The sequence below is a fragment of the Schistocerca americana genome, chromosome 7 (assembly GCF_021461395.2).
Source record: "Schistocerca americana isolate TAMUIC-IGC-003095 chromosome 7, iqSchAmer2.1, whole genome shotgun sequence".
NCBI classification, from domain to species: domain Eukaryota; kingdom Metazoa; phylum Arthropoda; class Insecta; order Orthoptera; family Acrididae; genus Schistocerca; species Schistocerca americana.
The window spans coordinates 291,986,310-292,010,158 of NC_060125.1; the positions used below are offsets into that span (position 1 = coordinate 291,986,310).

Sequence of the window (23,849 nt, forward strand, 5' to 3'; positions counted from 1 at the left end):
CGTGGCTTACTTTGTAGCAATTGGAACTCGGCACTGCTCGAAAGTGGTGAATGTTGGACTGGAGTACAGCAGAAAACCAGCTAAAGGAAACCTCGTCCAAATTCAGTGCAAGGAAAAGCAACTACGCTAAGCCCATTGTAATGTCTCTTGCAGCGGTCTCTCCGCGATATTTTCAGAAATTTTATAAATTATATAACTCAGTACATATCTCGAAATATCACTTCTTATCTTACCGATTATCAATGCAAAGTAGTTTCAAGCCCAATTATTCCTTGGAGCGTCCATTTACTCCATGGAAAAGCTTCTCTGCTATCTATGTTTTCTCTTATGGAAAGAGGGATTCGGATCTTGCCGATTAGTCGTAAAAGAAGGAGGATGTATATGTATGTATTGTTGAGCTAGTCGTCATCTTGATGAGATTCTGTATGAGAAGGAATTTAATACATGAACTAAACTAAAGTAAGTTGGTTCGCGTATTATTTAACTGACTATTATTCATAGTGTCTGCTTACTACGCTGTGTTGCACGGGATCAGTGGGGAACGTCTGATTTACACTGGACGAATCTGCCGTTTTGTATGCTCAAGATATCCAGTTACTTCAAATAAATAGGCTAACACGGTCTTACCAGCAGATCTCCGGTCTTCACCATGTGATCACCGAAAGTTAATAATTATTACAAATGTTTCCAGGAGATCGACTGACAATTTTCGTCGCACCGAGACTTCGAAATTGCTTCACTGCCTTATGGAATTTAAGTTAAGCTCAATTTAATCAGGATAGAACAGTATTGAACTGTGTGAATGTGATAAGCCTGCTTAACATACGCATGTTTTTACTATCCTGATCAGTGAAGCTAAATCAGGCCGGTGTGAGAGAGGTTTTTAAATTTTAGATTCCACAAAAAATATTAAACCATCATTCTTTAATCTTTAAGTAGCTTTGTTCCATTTAATGCGGTGAAGTGACATTTGACTACAAAATAAAACTCTATTAACTGGGCGGTGCAAGAAACTAAACCTACTTAATCATGTGTTAGACATTAGAATCAAAAACTGTATTATGAAATAGATGAAACTGGTTTTTAACGATTACAACAATTTATCTTGAAATTCACTCCCTATTTAAAAAAATGTAATGGCGAATCTATGACTCTTGGTAAGACGTGTGAGCAGATAATTTTATTTATTCTCGTCTCAGCAGTCAAATGAACGGATCTGAATCAATAAAGGGGAATAGTGCTGAGAATTGGCCTTCCTCAAGCTCTCGTAAATTAAGCGCAAACAAGCAATCCAGCGGCAACATTATCTGGATATCTTCACGCTTCTAAAATCTGTCTTTACAAAACCATATTTCCAAAAACCTACATTCTCTGCTCTGCATGTCTGTGTTCTGCTGGTAATTTTCCCAAACCGCTGAACAGCGTGAGCGACACGGGACTGTGTCACTTAATACACGCGACTATTACACTGAGCAGACCACGTGCCTGCACTCAGAACCTCTGGGGTGTAACCACATCGACTATGAAAGACATCTGTCTGAAAAAAATCCAGTGCAGAAGCGTGATGTATGACTCATCCTAAGTCAAATCACTGTCATCGACTACCAAAAATAACCTAGAGGTTTTACTTCATCTTGTGTGTGTATTGTGTATTGAACTGTGGACCTAGAAACGAAGAAGAGGCTTCTTCCCTGCCGAAGCCCGCAATGGTACACAACCCCACAACAGGCCACAGCAGTCCACCTACCCCACCACCGTCCCACACCGAACGCAGGGTTATTGTGCGGTTCTGCCCGTAGTGGAACCCCCGGGAACGTCACATACCAGACGAGTGTAACACAAATGTTTGCTTGGTAGAGAAATTATGGTGTACACGTACGTGCAGATAGTGTTTCTGCAGCAATTGCCGACAAAGTCTAACTGAGGTGCAGTATGAAGAACCAGCCCGCATTCGCCGAGGCAGATGGAAAACCGCCTTAAAAACCATCCACAGGCTGGCCGGCACACCGGACCTCGACACGAATCCGCCGGGCGGATTCATGCCGGGGACCGGCACGTCTTCCCGCTCAGGAGGCAGCGCGGCTTACATTAGCTTACTAAAACAGTTTTACTATCATTTAAGACCAAAATAAAAGCTAAACGAAAGGAAGAGTGGTGAAAAATGCCCATATGTGGACATTTGCTAACTATAATTCTCCTGCTGGATAATATACCTCAGGACATGTCTCCGTTTTGCGCTTTGCAGTTTTCTTCATTTTTGTCGAAGCACTGTGCAGAAGGTGGTCGTTAGTTTGTTCCTGAAACCTGTCCCTTTCCTAGAAGGCAGGACTCAGCGGCAGCGCGGTGCGTTGCTGCTGAATATAAAATTATACTCACCCTGTGGTAAACCTCATCTCACACGCATGCCTCCTTGAAGTTACTGAAATGCGTTTCTCAGCCGGAAAAAGCTAAAGAAAAAATCCTGTATCCTCGTAACCCGAAGTGGCACTAAAAATTGTGTATTCGGTGGAAGGAATAGGTAAATGACAGTATTTATGAGCGTAAAATTTCATACTATTATGGTAAGCTTGACTATACCAGTCACTGCCATCATTAGTCTAAGCTGTACAAAGTCTGAAAACTCCACACACACATCACTCATAACTGCAGCCAGTTTACAGTATTTATTACTTACCGTTCACCGAAAGTTTAAAACAGACTTTCAGAACAGCTCGCTCAAAAGTTACTACAATCGGTCTCACCAACAAATGTTAACGTTCGCTAGCAATCAACACGTTACGATGAAGTTAGTCATTTAAAATGTCATCAGAAGTTCTGAGTTTCACACCGTGCGTTCAGTTGAACTCTTTTCCACATTTTACGGCATTTATCAAACGTTTTGATGCCGAAATAACACAATATTAATAATTTTCTTTGGAGCACATTCCTCACGAGACCAGGTACTTCAATGTACAGTATAAAGGCTTAACATACAACATTATTTCACGTTCACACCTTCATTCACGCTCACAACTAAGCACAATTATAATAGCAATTAATAAACAGTTAGAGAATTAAACAAACAGAACTGCAAATAAAAATGACAGTATTTTGACTGCAGCTCAAACAGTGTCCGTCAGATAGTGAGCTCTACCAGAAAGCATAGAAACTGCGTACACTTGGTGATCTGATGCCACCTGTCCTGTGCGTAGCTCATACTGCACTTCTGTTCACGATCTCCATGTTCTCTATGTAAGACGTTACTCCTCTGTCTAATTAAAAACGTCCAGATGCCTGTTAGTTGACAGTAATGTGGGGTGTGTCCATCTATCACCCTTAAGACAGCTTCAACTCTGCTGGGGACACTTACAATGAGGAGTGTGACTGTCTGTGGAAGTCCATACTTCCACAAGAGCCGATGGTCCGCAGCTCGTGGTCTCGAGGTCGCGTTGTCGCTTCCCGAGCACGGTGTCCCGGATTCCATTCCCGGCGGAGTCACGAGTTTTCACCTGTCTCGAGTTGACTGGGTGTTTGTGTTGTCCTCGTCATTTCTCATTCATGAAAGTGGCGAGACTGGGCTGAGCAAAGGTTGGGAATTTGTACGGGCGCTTATAACCGCGCAGTTGAGCGCTCCACAAACCAAAAATCGTCATTATCATCATCATCATCATCATCATCAAGAGCCGAGACGAGGCAATGTAGTGATCTTGAAGGCTGGGTTCTGGAGGGAAGTCGACGTTCTAACTCATATCATTCTGTTGAGTTCTGGACAGGCTAGTTCATTTCAAAATGGTTCTATTCACAAGCGATGACCTCAAAGATGCCGCTTTATGTGTGAGTGCATGGTCATGCCGATACAAACCGTCACTGGCTTTCAGCTGTTGCTGCGCTGTACGCAATACACAATGGTATAAAATGTGTTCATACCAGCACACATACAGCGTTTCCGTAAAGGCAATAAAGGGACCGTACCACACCTACCAAAAATACTCCCGTACCGTAACACCATGTCTTCCGTAGTCCTGTTCCATCGGATTGCCACAGACATCACTCTCAATCATTTGTTTCCAGTCATCTACTGACCAGTGACGTCGCTGTTGACACCAGCTCAAGTGTCACTTAGCAATGACTGAAGAATTGTGTTACTTACGAGGGGCTGCTTGACCACTGGACCCCTTTTCTATACCTCCAAAATCAAAGTCATTACGTTAGCTGGGATACTGGTAGTCGTATGGAATTCACGAGTGATTCCTTCTGCTGACTGCATACCATTTTTTACGCACACCCTTTGCAGTGCTGAACGTTCCCTGACGGTCAGTACATAAAATCAGCCTGATCTGGGTTTCGTTGTGGTTGATCCTTCTCGTTTCCATTTCGCAATCAGATCACCAACTATTGTGCAGCTTTAGAAGGTGGAAGTATCCCTGATGGATTTCTTACTCAGGTGACATCCAACGACTAGTCCACGTGAAACGTCCCCTTAGAAAAATTATAAATCACTTACATTATTTGATTTTCAAACAGCTGAGCAAAACTGAACGTACTCAGACATTACTCTCTTTACTTATTCTGATCAACACTAAACTGGTGCACAATATTTTTAGCGCAACGCAATCTGACTTCCAAAAATCTCTACAAAAGAATGGCCCTGACTAACATTAACCTATACGTTTCACAAATCACTTACCTCACAAAAATCTTCGTTACTCGAACTACTGCAATACAGCGAGCGCCACTACTGCCAGCTAAATAAGAGATTCAAACTACTGAAGGCACTGACTACTGATAGGCATAGTTAGAAAATGAAAGATTTTGATAGAGAACAAACAATGTATTTACCTTAATAGTGTTCAAAAGTGATAATATATGTATATATCAGTCTATGATATCCAATATTACAAATTTATTCTTTCTGATGGACACACGTCCAGATCGTCTGCTCTCAAAATTCCGCCATCTCTCTCCCCACATCCACCACTGCTGGCGGCTCACCTCCAACTGCGCAACGCTACGCGCTGTTAACAGCCAGCTGCCCCAAAATACAATAGCAAACAACAATGCCACCCAGCCACAGACGGCACACAGCACAGCCAGTGATTTTCATATAGAGCGCTACATGGTGTTACCAACATAAAAACCTAAAGAGCTTACTTACATAGCCCCCATGCTCCCCACAAAAAAATTTACAAAATGTTTTGGGCAGTGGCCAATACAGATTTGAAAAAATTTCATAATTACAGTAACAAAGAAATCAAACACTTATTCATACAATGTTGGTCAAAAGCTAAAATTTTCTCACAGTCCATAAAGACAGTCCTGATCTTTCATCACAGTAAAATTGCAGTGGTTTTTTTTTCCCTCAGAGTCTGATCAGTAGAAGAAAATGCACACGGAAGTAGTCGAGTTCCATGCTGTCTTGAAGAAGTAGTGTTGTCCTTCCAACGGAAAGATAATACTGACTCTTGACATGCAGACAGGTAATGGGCCACAACAGAGCAAACCCACCGCAGGGTCAGTCGAAGTTTTGAAGAATATTTGTCGGTAGGTCATCATAGAGCAGACCCACTGTAGTCCTGGTAGAGATTATGGTATTGGTGGGCCACCAGAGGTGCAGACCCACTGCAGTCCTTGTAGAGGCGGCCAGCAACCATCTGTTGCGACTGTGCAGGTGCACAATCACCATCTAAGAGTCTTGCGGACAATATCGCAAGTCTATAAACCACCACTTCTGCACTCACAAAGTTTTTGGAGTTGTCCTTAAAACTAGCAATTTTGTTAGTCAGTCCCTTGCTGAATTATTAACACACGTCCAAACACTAACAGTCCTCTATTTTTCAGATATTGTGCATATACTATGACCAACAGAAATATGTGCAGTGAAATGAATGCTTACAAGTTACTTAATTTGATGAAGTGGTGTCAATTACAACTATCCAGAGCGACCTTAGGTGGAATGACCTTATAAAAAACAATAGGAAAAGCAGGCGCCAGTCTGACGTTCATAGGAAGATTCTTAAGGAAGATTCTCATCCACGAACGAAGTGGCTGATAAGGCTCTTATTCGAGCGATTTTGAGTACTGTTCATCGGTATGGGATCCTTACCGGGTAGGATTAATAGAAGAGATAGAGAAGATACAACGAGGAGTGGTGCTTTCCGTTCGTCACAGGATCGTTTAGTCGACGATGCGGGGATTCTCAACAAACTCCACTGCTGACGTTACAAGGGAAGCTTAGTGCATCACGGAGAGGTTTACTGTTGACATTTCTAGACCGTATTTTTCAGGAAGAGTTGGACAACGCATTACTCCTCCCACATAAATCTCGCGTAATGACCAAGACGAGAAAATTTGAGAAATCGGAGGCAATATAGAAGCTTACCGACAATAATTCATCCCATGCCCCATTCTCGAGTGGAGCAGGGTGTGTGTGTGTGTGTGTGTGTGTGTGTGTGTGTGTGAGAGAGAGAGAGCCGGCCAGAGTGGCCGAGCGGTTCTAGGCACTACAGTCTGGAACCGCACGACCGCTGCGATCACAGGTTCGAATCCTGCCTCGGGCGTGGATGTGTGTGATGCCATTTGGTTAGTTAGGTTTAAGTAGTTCTAAGTTCTAGGGGACTGGTGACCTCAGAAGTTGAGTCCCATAGTGCTCAGAGCTAATTTTTTTGTGTGTGTGAGTGTGAGTGGCAGGGGGTAAATCAGTTTTTTGTGCCAGAAGTACCGTTCGCCATGCACTTAGGTTTGATTGCGGAGTATTGATGTACGTGAAGGGTGACTGTCATCTTATAGCAGTGATTTAATGTAGATAGCTTTTGAAGATTGTAGCCATCGTCACTTTGCACCAGGAAGAAGCCTGCGCGTTACGAAAGCATCGTGTGAGGACGGAGCCTCGATGAGGTAAGCTGCAGATGAGGACGAGACCTTTACAACAGGCATTCTCGTTGTGCCAAACCGAGTAAATCCCTCGTCACGCGATGTGGCCCTGTAGTATTTTCACCTTCGGTGAGCACACACGATTATCCGAGATTGTACGGATGTTAATCGCGGATCATCTCGTAACTGGTCCGGAACGACGAGGTCGGCTTAAAGTGTAGTGTGTAACTTACGGAGGATCTGCGTTAGCCGTTCGTGGCGGCGGCAAGCTTTGTCGGGCTTTCGGGGGGATCACGAGGGTCGATGTTGGGCGGTGCGCAGAAGATAAGCATCGCTATATAGCGGACGGTGCGCAGACGACGGCATGTCCCGCCATGTCCCGCCGCCAAGAGGTGCTACTGGCTGTCGTGGCCGCCCTGTCCGTGCTCCTGGGAGCGCCGGCGGGGGCTGCGCCGACGACCGCCGGCTCCGGGAACGCCGTGAACCAGTTCCCGGAGGGCTTCCTCTTTGGCGCCTCCTCCGCAGCTTATCAGATTGAGGGCGGTTGGAACGCTGACGGTAGGTCTGCCTTCATCATCCTATATATCATCATCATCATCATCGTTTAATACTGATTACGCCTTTCAGCGTTCAGTCTGGAGCATAGTCCCCATTATAAAATTCCTTCATGATCCCCTATTCAGTGCTAACATTGGTGCCTCTTCTGATGTTAAGCCTATTACTTCAAAATCATTCTTAACCGAATCCAAGTACCTTTTCTTTGGTCTACCCCGACTCCTCCTACCCTCTACTGCTGAACCTACGAGTCTCTTGGGTAACCTTGCTTTTCCCATGCGTGTAACATGATCCCACCATCTAAACTTGTTCGCCCTGACTGCTACATCTATAGAGTTCATTCCCAGTTTTTCTTTGATTTCCTCATTGTGGACACCCTCCTGCCATAGTTCCCATCTACTAGTACCTGCAATCATCCTAGCTACTTTCATATCCGTAACCTCAACCTTATTGAAAAGGTAACCTGAATCCACCCAGCTTTCGCTCCCATACAACAAAGTTGGTCGAAAGATTGAACGGTGCACGGATAACTTAGTCTTGGTACTGACTTCCTTCTTGCAGAAGAGAGTAGATCGTAGCTGAGTGCTCACTGCATTAGCTTTACTACATCTCGCTTCCAGTTCTTGCACTATGTTGCCATCCTGTGAGAATATGCATCCTAAGTACTTGAAACCGTCCACCTGTTCTGTGTTCCTCCTATCTGGCACTCAATCGTTTATATTTCTTTCCCACTGACATTACTTTCGTTTTGGAGATGCTAATCGTCATACCATAGTCCTTACATTTCTGATCTAGCTCTGAAATATTACTTTGCAAACTTTCAATCGAATCTGCCGTCACAACTAAGTCATCCGCATATGCGAGACTGCTATTATGTGTTCACATATCTTAATCTCACCCAGCCAGTCTATTGTTTTCAACATATGGTCCATAAATAATATGAACAACAGTGGAGACAGGTTGCAGCCTCGTCTTACCCCTGAAACTACCCTGAACCATGAACTCAATTTACCGTCAACTCTAACTACTGCCTGACTATGTAAAGACCTTTAATTGCTTGCAAAAGTTTGCCTCCTATTCCATAATCTCGTAGAACAGACAATAACGTCCTCCTAGGAAGCCGGTCATATGCCTTTTCCAGATCTATAAAGCATAGATACAATTCCCTGTTCCACTCGTAACACTTCTCCATTATTTGCCGTAAGCTAAAGATCTGCTCCTGACAACCTCTAAGAGGCCTAAACCCACACTGATTTTCATCCAATTTGTCCTCAACTACTACTCGCACTTTCCTTTCAACAATACCTGAGAAGATTTTACCTACAACGCCGATTAAAGAGATACCTCTGTAGTTGTTACAATCTTTTCTGTTTCCATGTTTAAACATTGGTGTGATTACTGCCTTCGTCCAGTCTGATGGAACCTGTCACGACTCCCACGCCATTTCAATTCTCCTGTGTAGCCGTTTAAGACCCGACATTCCACTGTATTTGATGAGTTCCGACTTAATTTCATCCACCCCAGCCGCTTTATTGCACTGCAATCTATTGACCATTTTCTCCACTTCCTCAAATGTGATCCTATTTCCATCATCATTCCTATACCATTGTACATCGAAATCTGAAACATTACTGATCGTATTTTCACCTTCATTGAGCAACTCTTCAAAATATTCCCTCCACCTGCTCAAGGCATGAACAGTATTCACCAGCAGTTTTCCTGAGCTGTCCAAAATACTTGTCATTTCCTTCTTACCTTCCTTTCGAAGACTGCTAATTACACTCCAGAATGGTTTTCCAGCAGCTTGACCCAAAGTCTCCGACCTGTTTCCAAAGTCTTCTCAAGATTTCTTCTTGGATGCTGCAATTATCTGTTTGGCTTTGTTTCTTTCTTCAACATAACTTTCTCTGTCTACCTGAGTTCTAGTATGTAGCCATTTTTGATACGCCTTCTTTTTCCTTTTACAGGCTGCCTTTGTGTCATTCCACCAAGCTGTTTGCTTCATCCTACCTTTACACACTACTGTTCCAAGATATTCTTTAGCCACTTCTAGTACTGTGTCCCTATACCTTGTCCATCCCTTCTCCGATGACTGTAATTGACTACATTCAACTAACTGGTACCTTTCTGAGATCACTGTTATGTACTTGTGCCTGATTTCCTTATCCTGAAGTTTCTCCACTCTTACTCTCCGCCGGCCGGAGTGGCCGAGCGGTTCTAGGCGCTTCAGTCTGGAACCGCGCGACCGCTACAGTCGCAGGTTCGAATCCTGCCTCGGGCATGGATGTGTGTGATGTCCTTAGGTTAGTTAGGTTTAAGTAGTTCTAAGTTCTAGGGGACTGATGACCTCAGAAGTTAAGTCCCATAGTGCTCAGAGCCATTTGAACCAGCCATTTCTTACTCTCCTACATATGGACCTGACCTCCTGCACTTTCGGCCTCACAATACCAATTTCACTGCAGATTAAATAGTGATCAGTGTCATCAAAGAATCCCCTGAATACACATGTGTCCCTCACAGCCTTCCTGAATTCTTGATCTGTTATTATATAGTCAATGACAAATCGGGTTCCCCTGCCTTCCCAAGTATACCGGTGAATGTTCTTATGTTTAAAAAAATGAGTTTGTGATTACTAAGCCCATAATGGCACAGAAATCAAAGAGTTGTTTCCCATTTCTGTTGGCCTCCATATCCTCTCCAAATTTGCCCATAACCTTTTCATACCCTTCTGTTCGATTTCCAATCCTGGAATTAAAATCACCCATATATAGCCAATTTTCGCCATACAGAATCACTAATTCTGTCTGTAGTGACCTTAATCTATCTTCAATCTTCATATTAATTATGATAGCGAGTGACTTGGATACTGAGAGAAAGTGATACTAGGTGATTACAATTAAAGGGCAGTCACTCACGGAGGTCCATTGTGGGCTGTAGTTACAATATGGCAATGAGACTTGGTAGATATCCTATTGCGTTAATGCAGAACAGATTTACGCTGGAAACAAAAACTAGTTCCAGATTTTCTCAACAGTTGCAAATCTGGGGCTGTACACTGTTTGTATGACGGTATGACGACGACCCTCTCATTTGACAATCCATAACGTTAGTTAACATTATGGCTATCAGGAAGAGAGAATGTGCACTGTTCGTGAAACTGTTTTATGTGAACGACAGTGAATATAGTGCTGCACTGGCAGAGTATCACCGATGAGAGATATGGGGAGAGGCACAAGTCATTAAATGGTTGACAATGACATTCGAAAACATGGGTGAGCTTGGTGTGGCACCTGGAAGTGAAAGGCGTCCTATCGCGGTTGAAGTTATTGACGTGGTAACTGTTGGTGTAACTGACCATGCAGCACTTGCTCCGAGCAGTGCTACTGCTCATGTAGTGTCAAGAGGATTGCTCGGAAAGTTTGGTGGTCCATTTTACACCAGTACCCGTACAAGGTCCAGACACTGCTGCAACTGAAACCTCATCATCTTCCGCAACGTTTATTCTTTCGCATGGAAATACTGACGTGATGTGGCCTGGCGATATTATACGGAGTGACGAAGGCCCATTTTAGCTAAAGAGTGCAGTGAACACACGGAACTGCCGAACGTGGGTTACTTTCAAGCCGCCCACGTATTGTGCACGAAGAGCTATTGAACTCGCTTTATGCACTCGCTGTATGTGACTGTGTGGTGCGGTGTGGATTCACAAGTGCGTTTTCTTGGTTCATTTTTCTTCCAAGAAAATACACCCAGAGGACCTGTCAGGTGTACTGTGACGTGGGCACAGTTCTGACACCTCCTTACTGCATGACTTCTGCTTTGGAAGAATGCAGCTATATTCCAGTCGCCAATTTTCTCCTCGGAATGCGAAAATATTTTGTTGACCCCGACCTACCTAGGGAGGAACGATCATCAAGATAAAATAAGGGAAATCAGAGCTCGTAGGGGAAGATATAGGTGTTCATTCTTTCCGCGCGCTATACGAGTTTGGAATAATAGAAAATTGTGAAGGTGGTTCGATCAACCCTCTGCCAGGCACTTAAATGTGATTTGCCGAATATCCATGCAGATGTACATGTAGGTATATAGATTTAAATGTAGAAGCAGTTGCTGGAATTCCCTATTAAATGTAGTTAATGAAAGTACCCATTTCCACTATCAATGTTTGCTGATGAAAACACTACATACAACGAAAGATATGTAATCATCATGAGCAACAAAATGAATTTATGAATGCATTAATTTTGGCACAGAACGTATTAAAAATTAGTTCTTGTCGTCTGATGCAAACAAACTTCCTGAAAAGATTGATGCGTTTATCACTTTTTTCGAGTTTTATTACACCTGACGATAGAAATTTATTCATACGTTGTGTATTACTTATAGTAAAAGTCCGCGAATCCTTTTATGTATTGGGTGTAACACAATAATGTGTCTAAAAGTTGTCTGTAGCAGTATTTCACAATAGTAATGCGTCATATAAACGTATATAACTCGAATAAGACGAATATGTCAAAGGCTGTACATAAAGCGCTTCCAAATTGCTCTCTCCTTCGCAGTATGTTTTGCAGAAGTAAATCAAATACTTTTTAACTTAACAACAGCCATTAGAGTCCATGTTCAGCAACAGAGCACAATAGAGAAGGACACCTTGCAATCCAGAATCGTTGCAGTATTTCTCGTGTAAACCATCTTGTTTCGTCTGTCTCTTATTCAGCTTCTGCTCATAATGGAAGACATGAAACGTGTCAGTCACTGACCAGTGCATTGTGCAATGGAAGATGTCTACGCGACGTAATCAAGCCCATTCAAATTCCTTTCTCACCTTCCAGAATCATTCTCGTAACATACGCGTTCTATTCACAATAATACGGAAGACCCCCAATTACACCGTATCAGTTATCCCCGACAGCCACGTCGTTCGGAGCCTTTCACTATTGTGCAGACCCTCTGTTTCAATCGTCGTGTTCTAATGTTTAGCCCTTCTTGAGATAGCTTTTGTCTTGTATATAAGTTATGTCCTGAGAAAAGCAGTGACCATCTTTTATCGCCTAGTGTTAGCATATCGTTCGCTGATTTTCAGATTCACGGTTTCACCGAGATATTTAAAGCTGTTAGCCGTATCTGTATTAATACGCACTATCTTCAGGTGATGATCAGTTGATTAAATGTTTCTCATTTTTTTTAAAGGTCCCTTCTTTTCTACTTGCTCTCTTAGAATATCTACCTGCTCTGTAGGCCTGATAGTGTTATCAGAAGCACTCTTGATATTGCTTCTGAATCAGACAGTGCATACGTGATTGTGTAGCCGTTACCTGTCCAGCACTTTTTCCCTTTTGCGGCTGACCTTTTCCAAAATACAAGCGGAAGGGAACCGGTCAGCCCGTCTGATCTATGTTTTAAGATCAAACTCTGTGGAGAGCTAGTACTTAATTTTACGTTACACAAGTCTCATTATCTCCTACCCGATAACTTCTGTTGCTTTGACGTCCTTTGTGAATTCTATAAGTCTGTAGACTAGCCTTGAATTGTACGCTGTTATGATGACTACAAAGCCTACTACATCTTAGCAAAGGTAGTTTTCCAATGCACCAAATATCTAATTACATTTTACTGGAAACTGTACTTTTTACACTTACTGAATGAGGTAAATGGATGTAGCATACTGTAACGAAACGCAGACATTTCTCATAGGTGCTTGAAATTACTTACTGCTAACAGTTACTTGTTAAATTGTTATTACGGCCATAGAGCTTTTAAGCATTTAAAACTATTTCAATTCCAGCAACATGAAACTGATTGATTACCACCAGGTAGTACCGATGGCGAAATCACTATTGATGATCTTGCTAACATGTATGTGATATATTTTTTGATAACAGTGTAGTCCAATAATAGTTCTAAACTGTGCTTTTTTTGTTTTTCGATTTTTCTGATAGGTGTTGTATTGTCTCTGACTATGCAGGTAGGTTTTAATATACTCTTCGAAATGTTAGCAAGGGAGTAAAGTGAAATGTAAAAAAAATCCGTGATCTCTACTGGTCACATCGTGTATCGTCGAATATCATGTCCTTCATGGAACCTTGTTTGGTGTTAGGTGTAATAAATACTTTCGCTGCCTGAAGCCTTTGGATATGTTAATATTAAATTAAGAAAGGTATTTCAATTCGTCATTCACTATTGCAACTGGTGTCTTATGTAGTTGATACTGTCCAAAGTTTCAGGGGCATTTGAACTGAAGTGCTTTTGCATTGTTTACAGGGAAGGGCGAAAGCATATGGGACAGGCTGCTTCACACTTTCCCAAATCTAACAACTGACGGCAGAAATGGAGACGTTGCTGCCGACTCCTATCACAAGTACAAGGAAGATGTGGAGGCCTTAGCCAGCATAGGGGTGAGTATCATACTCTAATCAATTTTCATTGCTGCCGTGAGACTGTAACTTGCGAAGCAGCCCGCGGAAGTTTCAACAACCAATATCGACGGAGCGTGGTGGAGTGGAGGACGCGGACCGTACATTTGTCACTTTACGAGTTTTATAACACTTTAAAATAGGAATTTATTCATACATATTGCATTCCTTATAGTGAAAATCCGCCAATCCGTTTCTTTATTGAGTTTAACACAATCAGCTTGTGGAAGTTCCATTTTAGTTCGTGTACAATTGCCACGGAAAATGTCTCTTGTGAAGGACAAAACTAACACACGAACATGAAGCGAGCTCCCACGTTTATAATACAAAACCTGCGATTTTTGTGGAAATGCACATATGCACCAATTGTACACTCAGTGTCTATGAGCTTTGCCAACAAATGTCGTGTCTTCGCACCTGTTTACTGTGAAATGGTAAGGGTGGCATCAAACACCCCGCGCAATGTGCTCTTCAAGCCCCTCTCCTTTGTACTGCGTCCTTTTCTGCGAACGAAGGAAACTCTAGCCTCCTGCTGTGAAGGCACCGCCGCTACCTTGCCAATATACCGATACGACTGTATAGCACTGAGAGGTTTGGTAGGGGGAATTCATTTTATCCTATACTACGTTAGTGGGAAGTGTGATGTTGCCAGAGAAATAACATAATGATTCAAGGCCATGACAGAAGAATTTTAATTCTACAAAAACATCTGTCAACTACTTACTACTGTCTGACTACTGTAGTGTTGTAGAGGAACAGCTAAGGTAATGCAGATCCCTATTGAGCCATTTACTCTGCAACACTGATCCATGTTGGGTGAGGATCTGGACCCCTAGAACCGCTCTGTCCGAATTGCACATCAAGTTGACCCTTGGAAACGAGTGCAAAGTAAAACGGCATTCGTCAGTTAAAATGAAGCTGCTGGATTCGTAATTGCATGCTTGAGGAATAGCTCTCGAAACGGATTCCAATCTTGGAGAGGGGAGAAAAGAAAATGTCGTTGGCAGCATTTGGCAGAGAAGAGGTGATGAGGTTCTGGCACCATTTAGTTATACTCTTTTAGCTAATGACACGGATTCAAATCCAGGCATCCTTGCAGTGCCTAATGGAGAATGTCATCTGGGACTGTTGACCGTGATTCGTCTACTGCCCTCTTTGAGCTTTTAGATCAGAACAGTTCATGTACCGACACCGTATTTCACCGTCTTCCTTCTCACATAGTCATCTAAAATACAACAAGAAATTTAAATATATGCACAGTTACAAAATTCACTCTCAGTTATAGCTGAATCGCGAAACGATCCACAAGAGCTGCCAACTAGAACCGCGTCCAGTAGTAAACTTTAGTACTACACAAACCACAGGTATTTTCTAAACATGAGACGACGTGTTAAGTAAACTTTCCGTGGACGTGTCCATTCAGTCTCTCTAGAAATATGAGCTGCTGGAGGCTTACTCACAACAAATAGCTCAGAAAATGTCTTTAACGGTGCATCAAAGGGTAGAGGAGCAGGTCCTTTCCACCCTGTGTGATTCACAACACCTATATTAAAAACGGATGAGTTAAAATTGGAAAATTTGAGCAACAACGACAGTGCCGTCACAGCACTGGTTGGCCTGATGGGGAAAGTTGCTGTTTGGTTCTTCAGAACTGTTATTCATTCCTAACGTGCCCACCAGCTGACAGCAGGGCTATCCGAAACAGAAACTGGGGATGTACCTTAGCTGTAAAATCAGTACCGCATGCCTTGCACAGAAAACGACTGTAGTCTTCGTGGATAAGATACTAACATTGTATCAGACGAAACGTGAAAGTTTTTGTGGGCGTTCCTCAACAAATTATTTTCAATGAAGTTTCACGTTCTAATATGATTTAACAGGTCGAACGCCGGAGGCATCCTTGTCAACTGCTACACTAAATACGTAACCTGACCAAATGAGCATCTAGTAAACTCATCTGACCAAATACTTGTCACTTTTGTACGTCCGTCTTTATAGAAGATAGTGGCTGGGACATCGACTAGACAGTTTGACGCAAATAGCAGTATATTTTTAGCCGTAAATTTTGAAATCTTTCTTAAGCTACCAGATTCGATGTTACATTACAATGTCATCAAGCCCGCTAACAAATCCAATTGCGTGTACTCATTGTAGAAGCCACAATAAGATAAACAGTGTCCGCAAATCTCTGACATGAACCGCATGACCATGTCGTTTATATCAGTTTTCTGCGAGGATCGGTTATCTTATTACGATTCCTACAACAACCACACGCAATTAGATTTTCCGATTTATTGTAATCAAGGGGACTGCTGACGACGTTATGTAACTTCGAAACGGATTGCTTAATGAAGAGGTCAAAATTTACATATGAAAGCGTACTGCTGTTTACTTAAGATATTTGCCATTCACTTATTAGAGCCCATTGGGTCTTGGGAGGTCATGTGTACCTTCACCGTTAAGTCAAGTTAGTGAAGAGATCGGTATATGCTAGTCGGTTACACGGAATCAGTGCACTAAGATGAGTAGACGCGTAAACATCACACAACAGCTGACATGTTAGGACGTGGTTATGACCACAGTGTGTATAAAGTAGTGATGGTGTTTGGTTTGTGGGAAGTTCTACTGCATGGTCATCAGTGCCCGTAGACATTCCCAATCTGAACACACTCCAATCTAGCCACTTTCATGAAAGATGACGACAATACACGCACCCAGTCCCCGGGCAGTGAAAATCTCCAACCCGGCCGAGAATCGAACCCAAGACCCCATGAGCCACAGGTGGCAACGCTGACCATTAGACCACGAGCTGTGTAAGAATAAAGTGGTCTTACTTGTTGATGTATCAGTGCTGACTCCTTAATGTGTCCACCAGGAATGTGTGCCACTGTCTTGCAAATAACAGGGCGTATTAACAGTGACGTAAGAAGATCCTAACCACCAGACACCGGTGATGAACGTCGCCCAATATCAATGAGAGTCGTTTTCTCACCCGACAACAGTTTCTGCCATCAGTGACTGTACATCCTCCTCTACCAGTTTCCCAGCGTGCAATGCGGAGGGAACTGCATGACGTGAAATTAATAGTAGATTACCTCGCGAATGGCGAATACTCACAGTGTCCTTACAATAATACATCTCAACACGCAGACATTGGGCAGTAGTTGATCGGTGGCGTGTAGTAAGACCCGACGAGTCATAATCTTGCGTCTGTATGAGTAGTGCAGGGCGTCGTTTGCACCGACGGCCCAGTAAGGCGTTTAACTCGCAATGTGTGGAGGGTGCGGTTCGTGCTGGAGGTGGTTCAGTGATGTTTTCAGGGTGTCTTTCGTACCATATCTGGGATCCCCTCATTCAGGTTAGCGTGTAAGCCAACAAAGGTGCTTATTTGAACGTTCTCAGAGACGAATTGTTGCCCTGTCTTGTACAACTTCATGCTGGGTATTCTGTCGAGCTTGCATCTTCCAAGAAGACAGCAGTCCTGTTCATAGGGCTGCACACGTGCGTTTCTGGTTTACAAAGCCCTCAGGCTTCATATAGCACGTCGACTGGTCCGCCGAATCACACTTAGTCCACTAGAAAATGTCTGGTACTGTTCGTAAGAGCGAGTGAAACTTAGAAATTATATCCCAGCAATTTTGTTGTTGTACGGTGTCTAATCACCACAGACTGACTTCAGCTGCATGTGGATACTTCATGAAATTAGATGAACTAAATGTACTAGTTGGGCTATAGGCACTGTTACGCGGTGTTATCTGCTGAGAATGACAGTAACTTGTTCGGTATGCTTATTTCTACGTTTCAGTTCAATACTCAAGAGGCCATAAACCAGAAAAATGTACACAATTTATAGGATGTTTCCGACGTAAGTGTGTTTGTCTTCAACCTCGTAAAGATAAAGGCGGTAGCTTAAGAAGTATTTTGTTGTTGTCTTAGGCGAACTTCTACCGATTCTCCATCTCCTGGCCGAGGATCCTGCCAACAGGTGACACCAACGTTATCAACCAGGCTGGAATTGACTACTACAACAACTTGATCAACGCCCTCTTAGAGAAGGGCATACAACCGCTGGTAAGGCGAAAGCTATAAAAATAACCTCCTGTTGATACAGAATAGATAGTAGCATGCTTGTTGGAGTGTGTTTCGAAGCCCAAAATTTACGCTATCTTGTAAAATTTTACTATTTTTCTCTTGTATATTTTTTTATTCCCGTTGCCCGTATGTATTATACTTAACTGAATATGCAGTTGTGCGCATTGAGACGTTCAAAACAGTATTAAATTACATTTACTTCCAGGTCACCATATACCACTGGGATCTACCATTTGAGCTACAGAAACTGGGTGGATGGACGAATCCAAGAATCGCAGAATACTACGTCCAGTACGCGAAAGTTCTCTTCGAAAACTTCGGTGACAGGGTACGTTGACAATCGAAATCGTAGATACTATGTATTTTTAATACTCTCACTATTTTTTGCTGGATTATCCATTAAGAGCGCTCTAATCTTCAGCATTCTTCTGTAACGCCGTATTCCAAAATCTTTTGTCATCTTCTTTTTTGTAATGATTATCGTGGAAATTTCACTTCCGTATGGCGCTACGCTCCAGTGCAACACTTTCGTAAGGTTGTTCGCTACATTTAAATTTAGATTTTACATTTCTGTTTTTCTGAACAACATTTCTAAAATTCGCCAGTGTATGCTCCGGACTTCAAGATTTTCAAATTGTTTGTCAGTTAATTTTCGGCGCAGGATTTTGTGCACGATTTGGTACCTGGATTATCTCTCAGAAATGATCAATGGGATTTATGTCAGACGATTTGAGTGGCCAAAGCATTCACTCGAATTGTTCAGAACGTTCTTCAAACCAATCACGAACATTGTACCCTAGTGACATGGCGCACTGTCGTCCATAGAAAATCCATCGTTATTTAGGAACAAGACATACATGAATGGCTGCAAATGGTCTCCAGATAGCCGAAAATAACCATTTACTGCCAATGATTGGTTACTTTTCACCAGCCTGTTCACACCATTATGGAGCCACTACCAGCGTACACAGTGTCTTGTTGACAATTTGATTCCATGGCTTCATGGGGTCCGTGCCACACTCGAATCCTACCATCAGCTCTTAACAACTAAAATTGGAGCTCATCTGACCAGGCCACGGTTTTTCAATTGTCTACCGTCCAACCGAGATGGTCAAGAGCTCAGGAGAGGCGCTGCAGGCGATGTTGTGCTATTAGTAACGGCACTCGCGTCGGTCGTCTGCTGCCATAGCCCGTTAATGCCAAATGCCGCTGCGCTGTCCTAACGGATACGTTCGCCCTACGTCCCACGTCGATATCTGCTGTTATTTCAGGCAGTGTTGCTAGTCTGTTAGCACTGACAACTGTACGCAATCGTCGCTGCTCTAGGTCTTTAAGTAATGTCGTCAGTCTCTGCATTGTAGGTTTTGAGAGGTATTGCCCGAAATTTGGTATTCTCGTTGCGATATTGACACTAGAGATCACGGGGTATTGAATTCCCTCACGATTTCAGAAATGGAATGTCCTAAGCGTACAACTCCAACTACCACTCCTCGTTTGAAGCCTGTTAATTCCCGGCGTGAGGCCGTAATCACGTCGGGCACCTTTTCGCATGAATCACCTGAGTACAAATGACGGCTCCACGAATGCACTTTTCTTTTATCCTCGCGTACGCGTTACTATCGCCATCTAGATATATGGATACCACTATCGCATGGCTTTTGGCTACTCATTGCAATATTATAATATTTTTATGTTTTCCTGGCTGTCTGATTTTTAAAGTCCAACATTGCGACGCTGTATAGGCAGCTCGGGAAGACCGGAGCAAATTCCTTTTCGAAATTTTTTAAATTATTTTGGTTAGATTTATTCCGTTTAAAACTGTTTAGTCTTATAACAAGATATTAAAGTACAACTTGGTATATATACTTCTAACTCAACGTTTCACTTAAGTCCGCAAAATAATTTTGTATACGCTCAAGCCGAATGTCTAAACGTGTTCTGGACACGAGAAACAGAAATTTCTTCGGCCGTTTTGCTGTCATCAGGGATTTCATAGCTCCTTCAGCATTTATTAAATGAACGCAACAGTCTTAGTTCGCACAGCACCCGCCCCCCCCCCCCCCACCATACTTAGTAAGTTTATCGTTTATTCCATTTGGGGCACAGCTCTTGCGATTTTTTAAAGTTTGCAGAAGCTGGTCAACCTCGTCTATGGTTGAAATCTGGTTTCGGAGGACGGAGCGGATCAGGTTATATTTGTGGAAAGGGGCCAAAATCAGTTACCGTCAGTTGCACAAAACACACAAACTTTATTTTCCTAAAAAATTTAATCACACATGCCCTTAAAAGGATTTAAAAACAATACGGCTGATGGCCCGAACACAAGTTATTAAAATTGCCTTAAGGAATACACGCGGCTGAAGGCCTTAGTTACAAAAATTTTACATTAACATACATAGAAGAACTGAGGCTTAAGGCCTGCATAACAAGGATTAGCAAGCAAAATTCCCCTTTTTTCCTTTACAAAAACTAGTTCAAACAAGAATATTAAAAGTTTTAACTTAGGCCGGCTGAAGGCCTTATTTTAAATTTAAAACAAACTAAATTAATAGGCGGCTGAAGGCCTCGCACAGTACTTGAGACAAAAATCACAATCTAAAAATAACAAAACAATGGTGCTCAGAAGTGTTCCAAGGGTCAGTCTGAGGAGGTAACTCTCGCGTAAGGTTAAGTGAGATAGGTAGCCAAGAATAAGATTATGTAATCAGATGGCAACCCGACCCAGGGACGGCTGAAGGACCGACCAACAACCTAATCAATTCCCTTCCGCCGACCAACGGCACGGCAACGGAAAATAACAGCCGAGGACGAAGATACCAGCAGCACTACGTCTTCATAATTGGCGTCTAAAAACAGCCAAGGCACAATAACCACTCAAAAATATACAAACAAACACCAAAGGCTGTCGAACTACACGCCGTGCCGGACAGCATCAACACGGCGAAGAAACACACACTCGCTACTCTGTCCCAACCGACCGACTGCCTACTCCAGAACGCAGACAGCATTAACATAACTGCTCAGTCGAAATCACACAAGCTAGACACAGTTCCACGAAAACACTTTCACAAGAACTCGAACAATCCTAAAAGCAATCACTGTGGAACAACAAGGACGAGTCACAAGTCGACACATACAGAGAACCCATAAGCAGTTGACCGAGCGAGGTGGCGCAGTGGTTAGACACTGGACTCGCATTCGGAAGGAGGACGGTTCAATCCCGGGTCCGGCCATCCTGATTTAGGTTTTCCGTGATTTCCCTAAATCACTCCAGGCAAATGCCGGGATGGTTCCTCTGAAAGGGCACGGCCGACTTCCTTCCCCATCCTTCCCTAATCCGATGAGACCGATGACCACGCTGTCTGGTCTCCTTCCCCAAACCAACCAACCAACCATAAGCAGTTGGCTACCAAATACACGCCGTCCGATGAGACGACCGACAGAACGACCAACCAACGTCGTCCCCACTCACGTCATGTGAGTCGGCAACGGTCGGGCGAGTCTTGGCTGTCCGGACCTCACTGCAGCTCCATCCCGACTCCTTGATGTCCGTTCGGAACCCGGAGACACGGTGACACGGGCGCACTGGCTCTGACCCCACCATGCAGAGGGAACACTTGCCCATTGGCCACTGACAAGGAACCGACCCACGTCCGGCACGATGACCAACTGACGAGGCGCAGAAACGTTCAGAAGTCCAAATTGACGTCGTCCGGTGAGACGACGGGCCGAACGACCAACCAACGGTCGTTCCCGCTCCAGTCTCCTTCCGTCGGTCAGTACATGTGTGTCGCCAGCGGTCGTCGAATACTGACTGTCCGCACCTCACTGGCGCTGCGTCCCAACTGAACTCCGACAGACCACGACCCGGAAATACTAGCGGTCGCTCCAGAGATAGTACGACAGTGCAAAATGGTTCTGAGCACTATGGGACTTAACATATGAGGTCATCAGTCCCCTAGAACTTAGAACTACTTAAACCTAACTAAGGACATCACACACATCCATGCGCGAGGTAGGATTCGAACCTGTGACCGTAGCGCTTGCGCGGTTCCAGACAAACGCGCCTAGAACCGCTCGGTCACTCCGGCCGGATCGACAGTGCACTTATCGATAAGCGCTGCTGCTACCACTCACGGGCAAGCAGACCAGCAACTTAGTGACGCCAGTAAATCGAATAAGAAACGAGACGGCAGTACTGGGACAAAATGTTAAACAATAACGGTACTAACAGGAGCCGTGCACTGTTCAATGGTTACTGAATCACCTAAAATGTTTTTAACTGAATTTTGCCCGGAAAAAAGTGTGTTGCATTATATTTTCAACAGCAGTTCTACGTAAAAGTATAAACAATTTTAGAGGAATTTTCTTTGTGGAGATTGCAGTCTCAATGAGCACAGTCTGCTGGATCCACACCTAGTCGACAGTGCCAGCCTGCCATTGATATACTGGTGGCGAGACAGTTGTGGACATAGTTTTTAATTTTCGAATGTGGTTGTATATTTGAACTACTTCAAATTGCTATTTATTATTTCGTTTACAAATATATAGGGACCGATGACCTCAGTGTTTGGTCCCCTCTCCCAAATCAACCGACCATCCAACGAATGTACAGTCAGGAGATTCGATGGAACTGTGGGAGACACGAACGCTTTTGTCACCAGGTGAAGCTGTGGATCACGATAAACGAACCGGACATGTTCACCAAGGGCTACGCGACATGGGGCCAGCAGGCGCCCAGCGTGAACGCGTCGGGCATCGGCGACTACCAGGCCGGCCACACCGTGCTGCTGGCGCACGCCGGCGCCTGGCACCTCTACGACGAGCACTTCCGGCCCACACAGAAAGGTGAGCGGCCTGTCCCGTGTGACTACTGATAATGGCGCGCTCCTAAAGGGGCGCTTGCATGGGCTACAGCTTATAGTCACGTTTGACCTCAGTAGTGTTGCTGTCAACATTTATCCAACATTGCTGCCTACGTTGCTGATGGAGCAGGCGGCCGAGGTGTTGTCCACCGTGGTTGGGAAATATTTCTTCTGATGAAAAGAAAATTGTTTTTAAGCCAAAATCGCTGAATAAAACTTTTATTTCATGATGACCGATTTCAACAGAAGCTTGCTGTCATCATCTGACATTTGAAAATTTAAAGTGCATAGATATCCATCCACTCACGATGTGTACTCCCAATATGTGGTTTACATGGATGCACTTTAAATTTCTGAATACCAGATAGTGACAGCAACTATCTATGGAAATAGGTCATTGTGAAATAAAAGTACTGGGTGTCGCAGAACTCTTTTCCTGGTTGTAAACATTCATAAGACATAAAATGTGACACACAGACAAATACTTTTTGTCTCGAATTGCATGTGACATACTCAAGTCTTTGTGTAGATGCATACCTAATGTTACTTTGTTTGTTCCAGGGCCCAGCGGAATCGGTCGCCATTTACAAACAACATCTACTCAAACCAGGAGGCATCTCAGTATGTCCTCTGGAATCACGAGGCACAGTCACCAAAACCAATCCAGAGAAAATTCCTGGCGTCGTACCATAGATAGCCACCAGGTGTTAATAGCATCAAGGTGTCGTCTGCGAAGTTTAAGGAAACTGGGGGTGTCTGCGATCTCCCTAGAACATGCAGGCCTGGACCTAGGACGCAGCAAAATTCAGTGAGAGACACATTCGTGAGAAATCGCAAGAAGTTAGGCTGGAATTTTCTCCGGACTGTTTCTGGTGATTTTGTCTCCTGATACCAGCGCACACATTGGAATTTCTCCTGGTGTGTGTCCATGTTGTTTGCAAATGGTGTCTGAATCGGCTGTTGTTACACCACTGGGCACTGTAACAATCTAAATAACAATAATTATGTATGTAGAAAAAACGGGAATATCTTACATGCAATTCAAGATAAAAAGTATTCAGCTGTTTGCCATATT

General features: G+C 43.5%; 1 protein-coding gene across 1 annotated transcript in view; it reads left to right on the forward strand.

The window, feature by feature from the left end:
- Positions 1-7,223: 7,223 nt before the first annotated feature.
- Positions 7,224-23,849, forward strand: part of LOC124622884 (myrosinase 1-like) — a 37,903-nt gene continuing 21,277 nt past the window's right edge. Inside the window, exons 1-5 of the mRNA XM_047148676.1 lie at positions 7,224-7,407; positions 13,666-13,799; positions 17,754-17,888; positions 18,115-18,237; positions 22,574-22,757. Of these exons, the coding sequence (XP_047004632.1) occupies positions 7,224-7,407; positions 13,666-13,799; positions 17,754-17,888; positions 18,115-18,237; positions 22,574-22,757 (760 nt within the window). The remainder of the gene's footprint in view (positions 7,408-13,665; positions 13,800-17,753; positions 17,889-18,114; positions 18,238-22,573; positions 22,758-23,849) is intronic.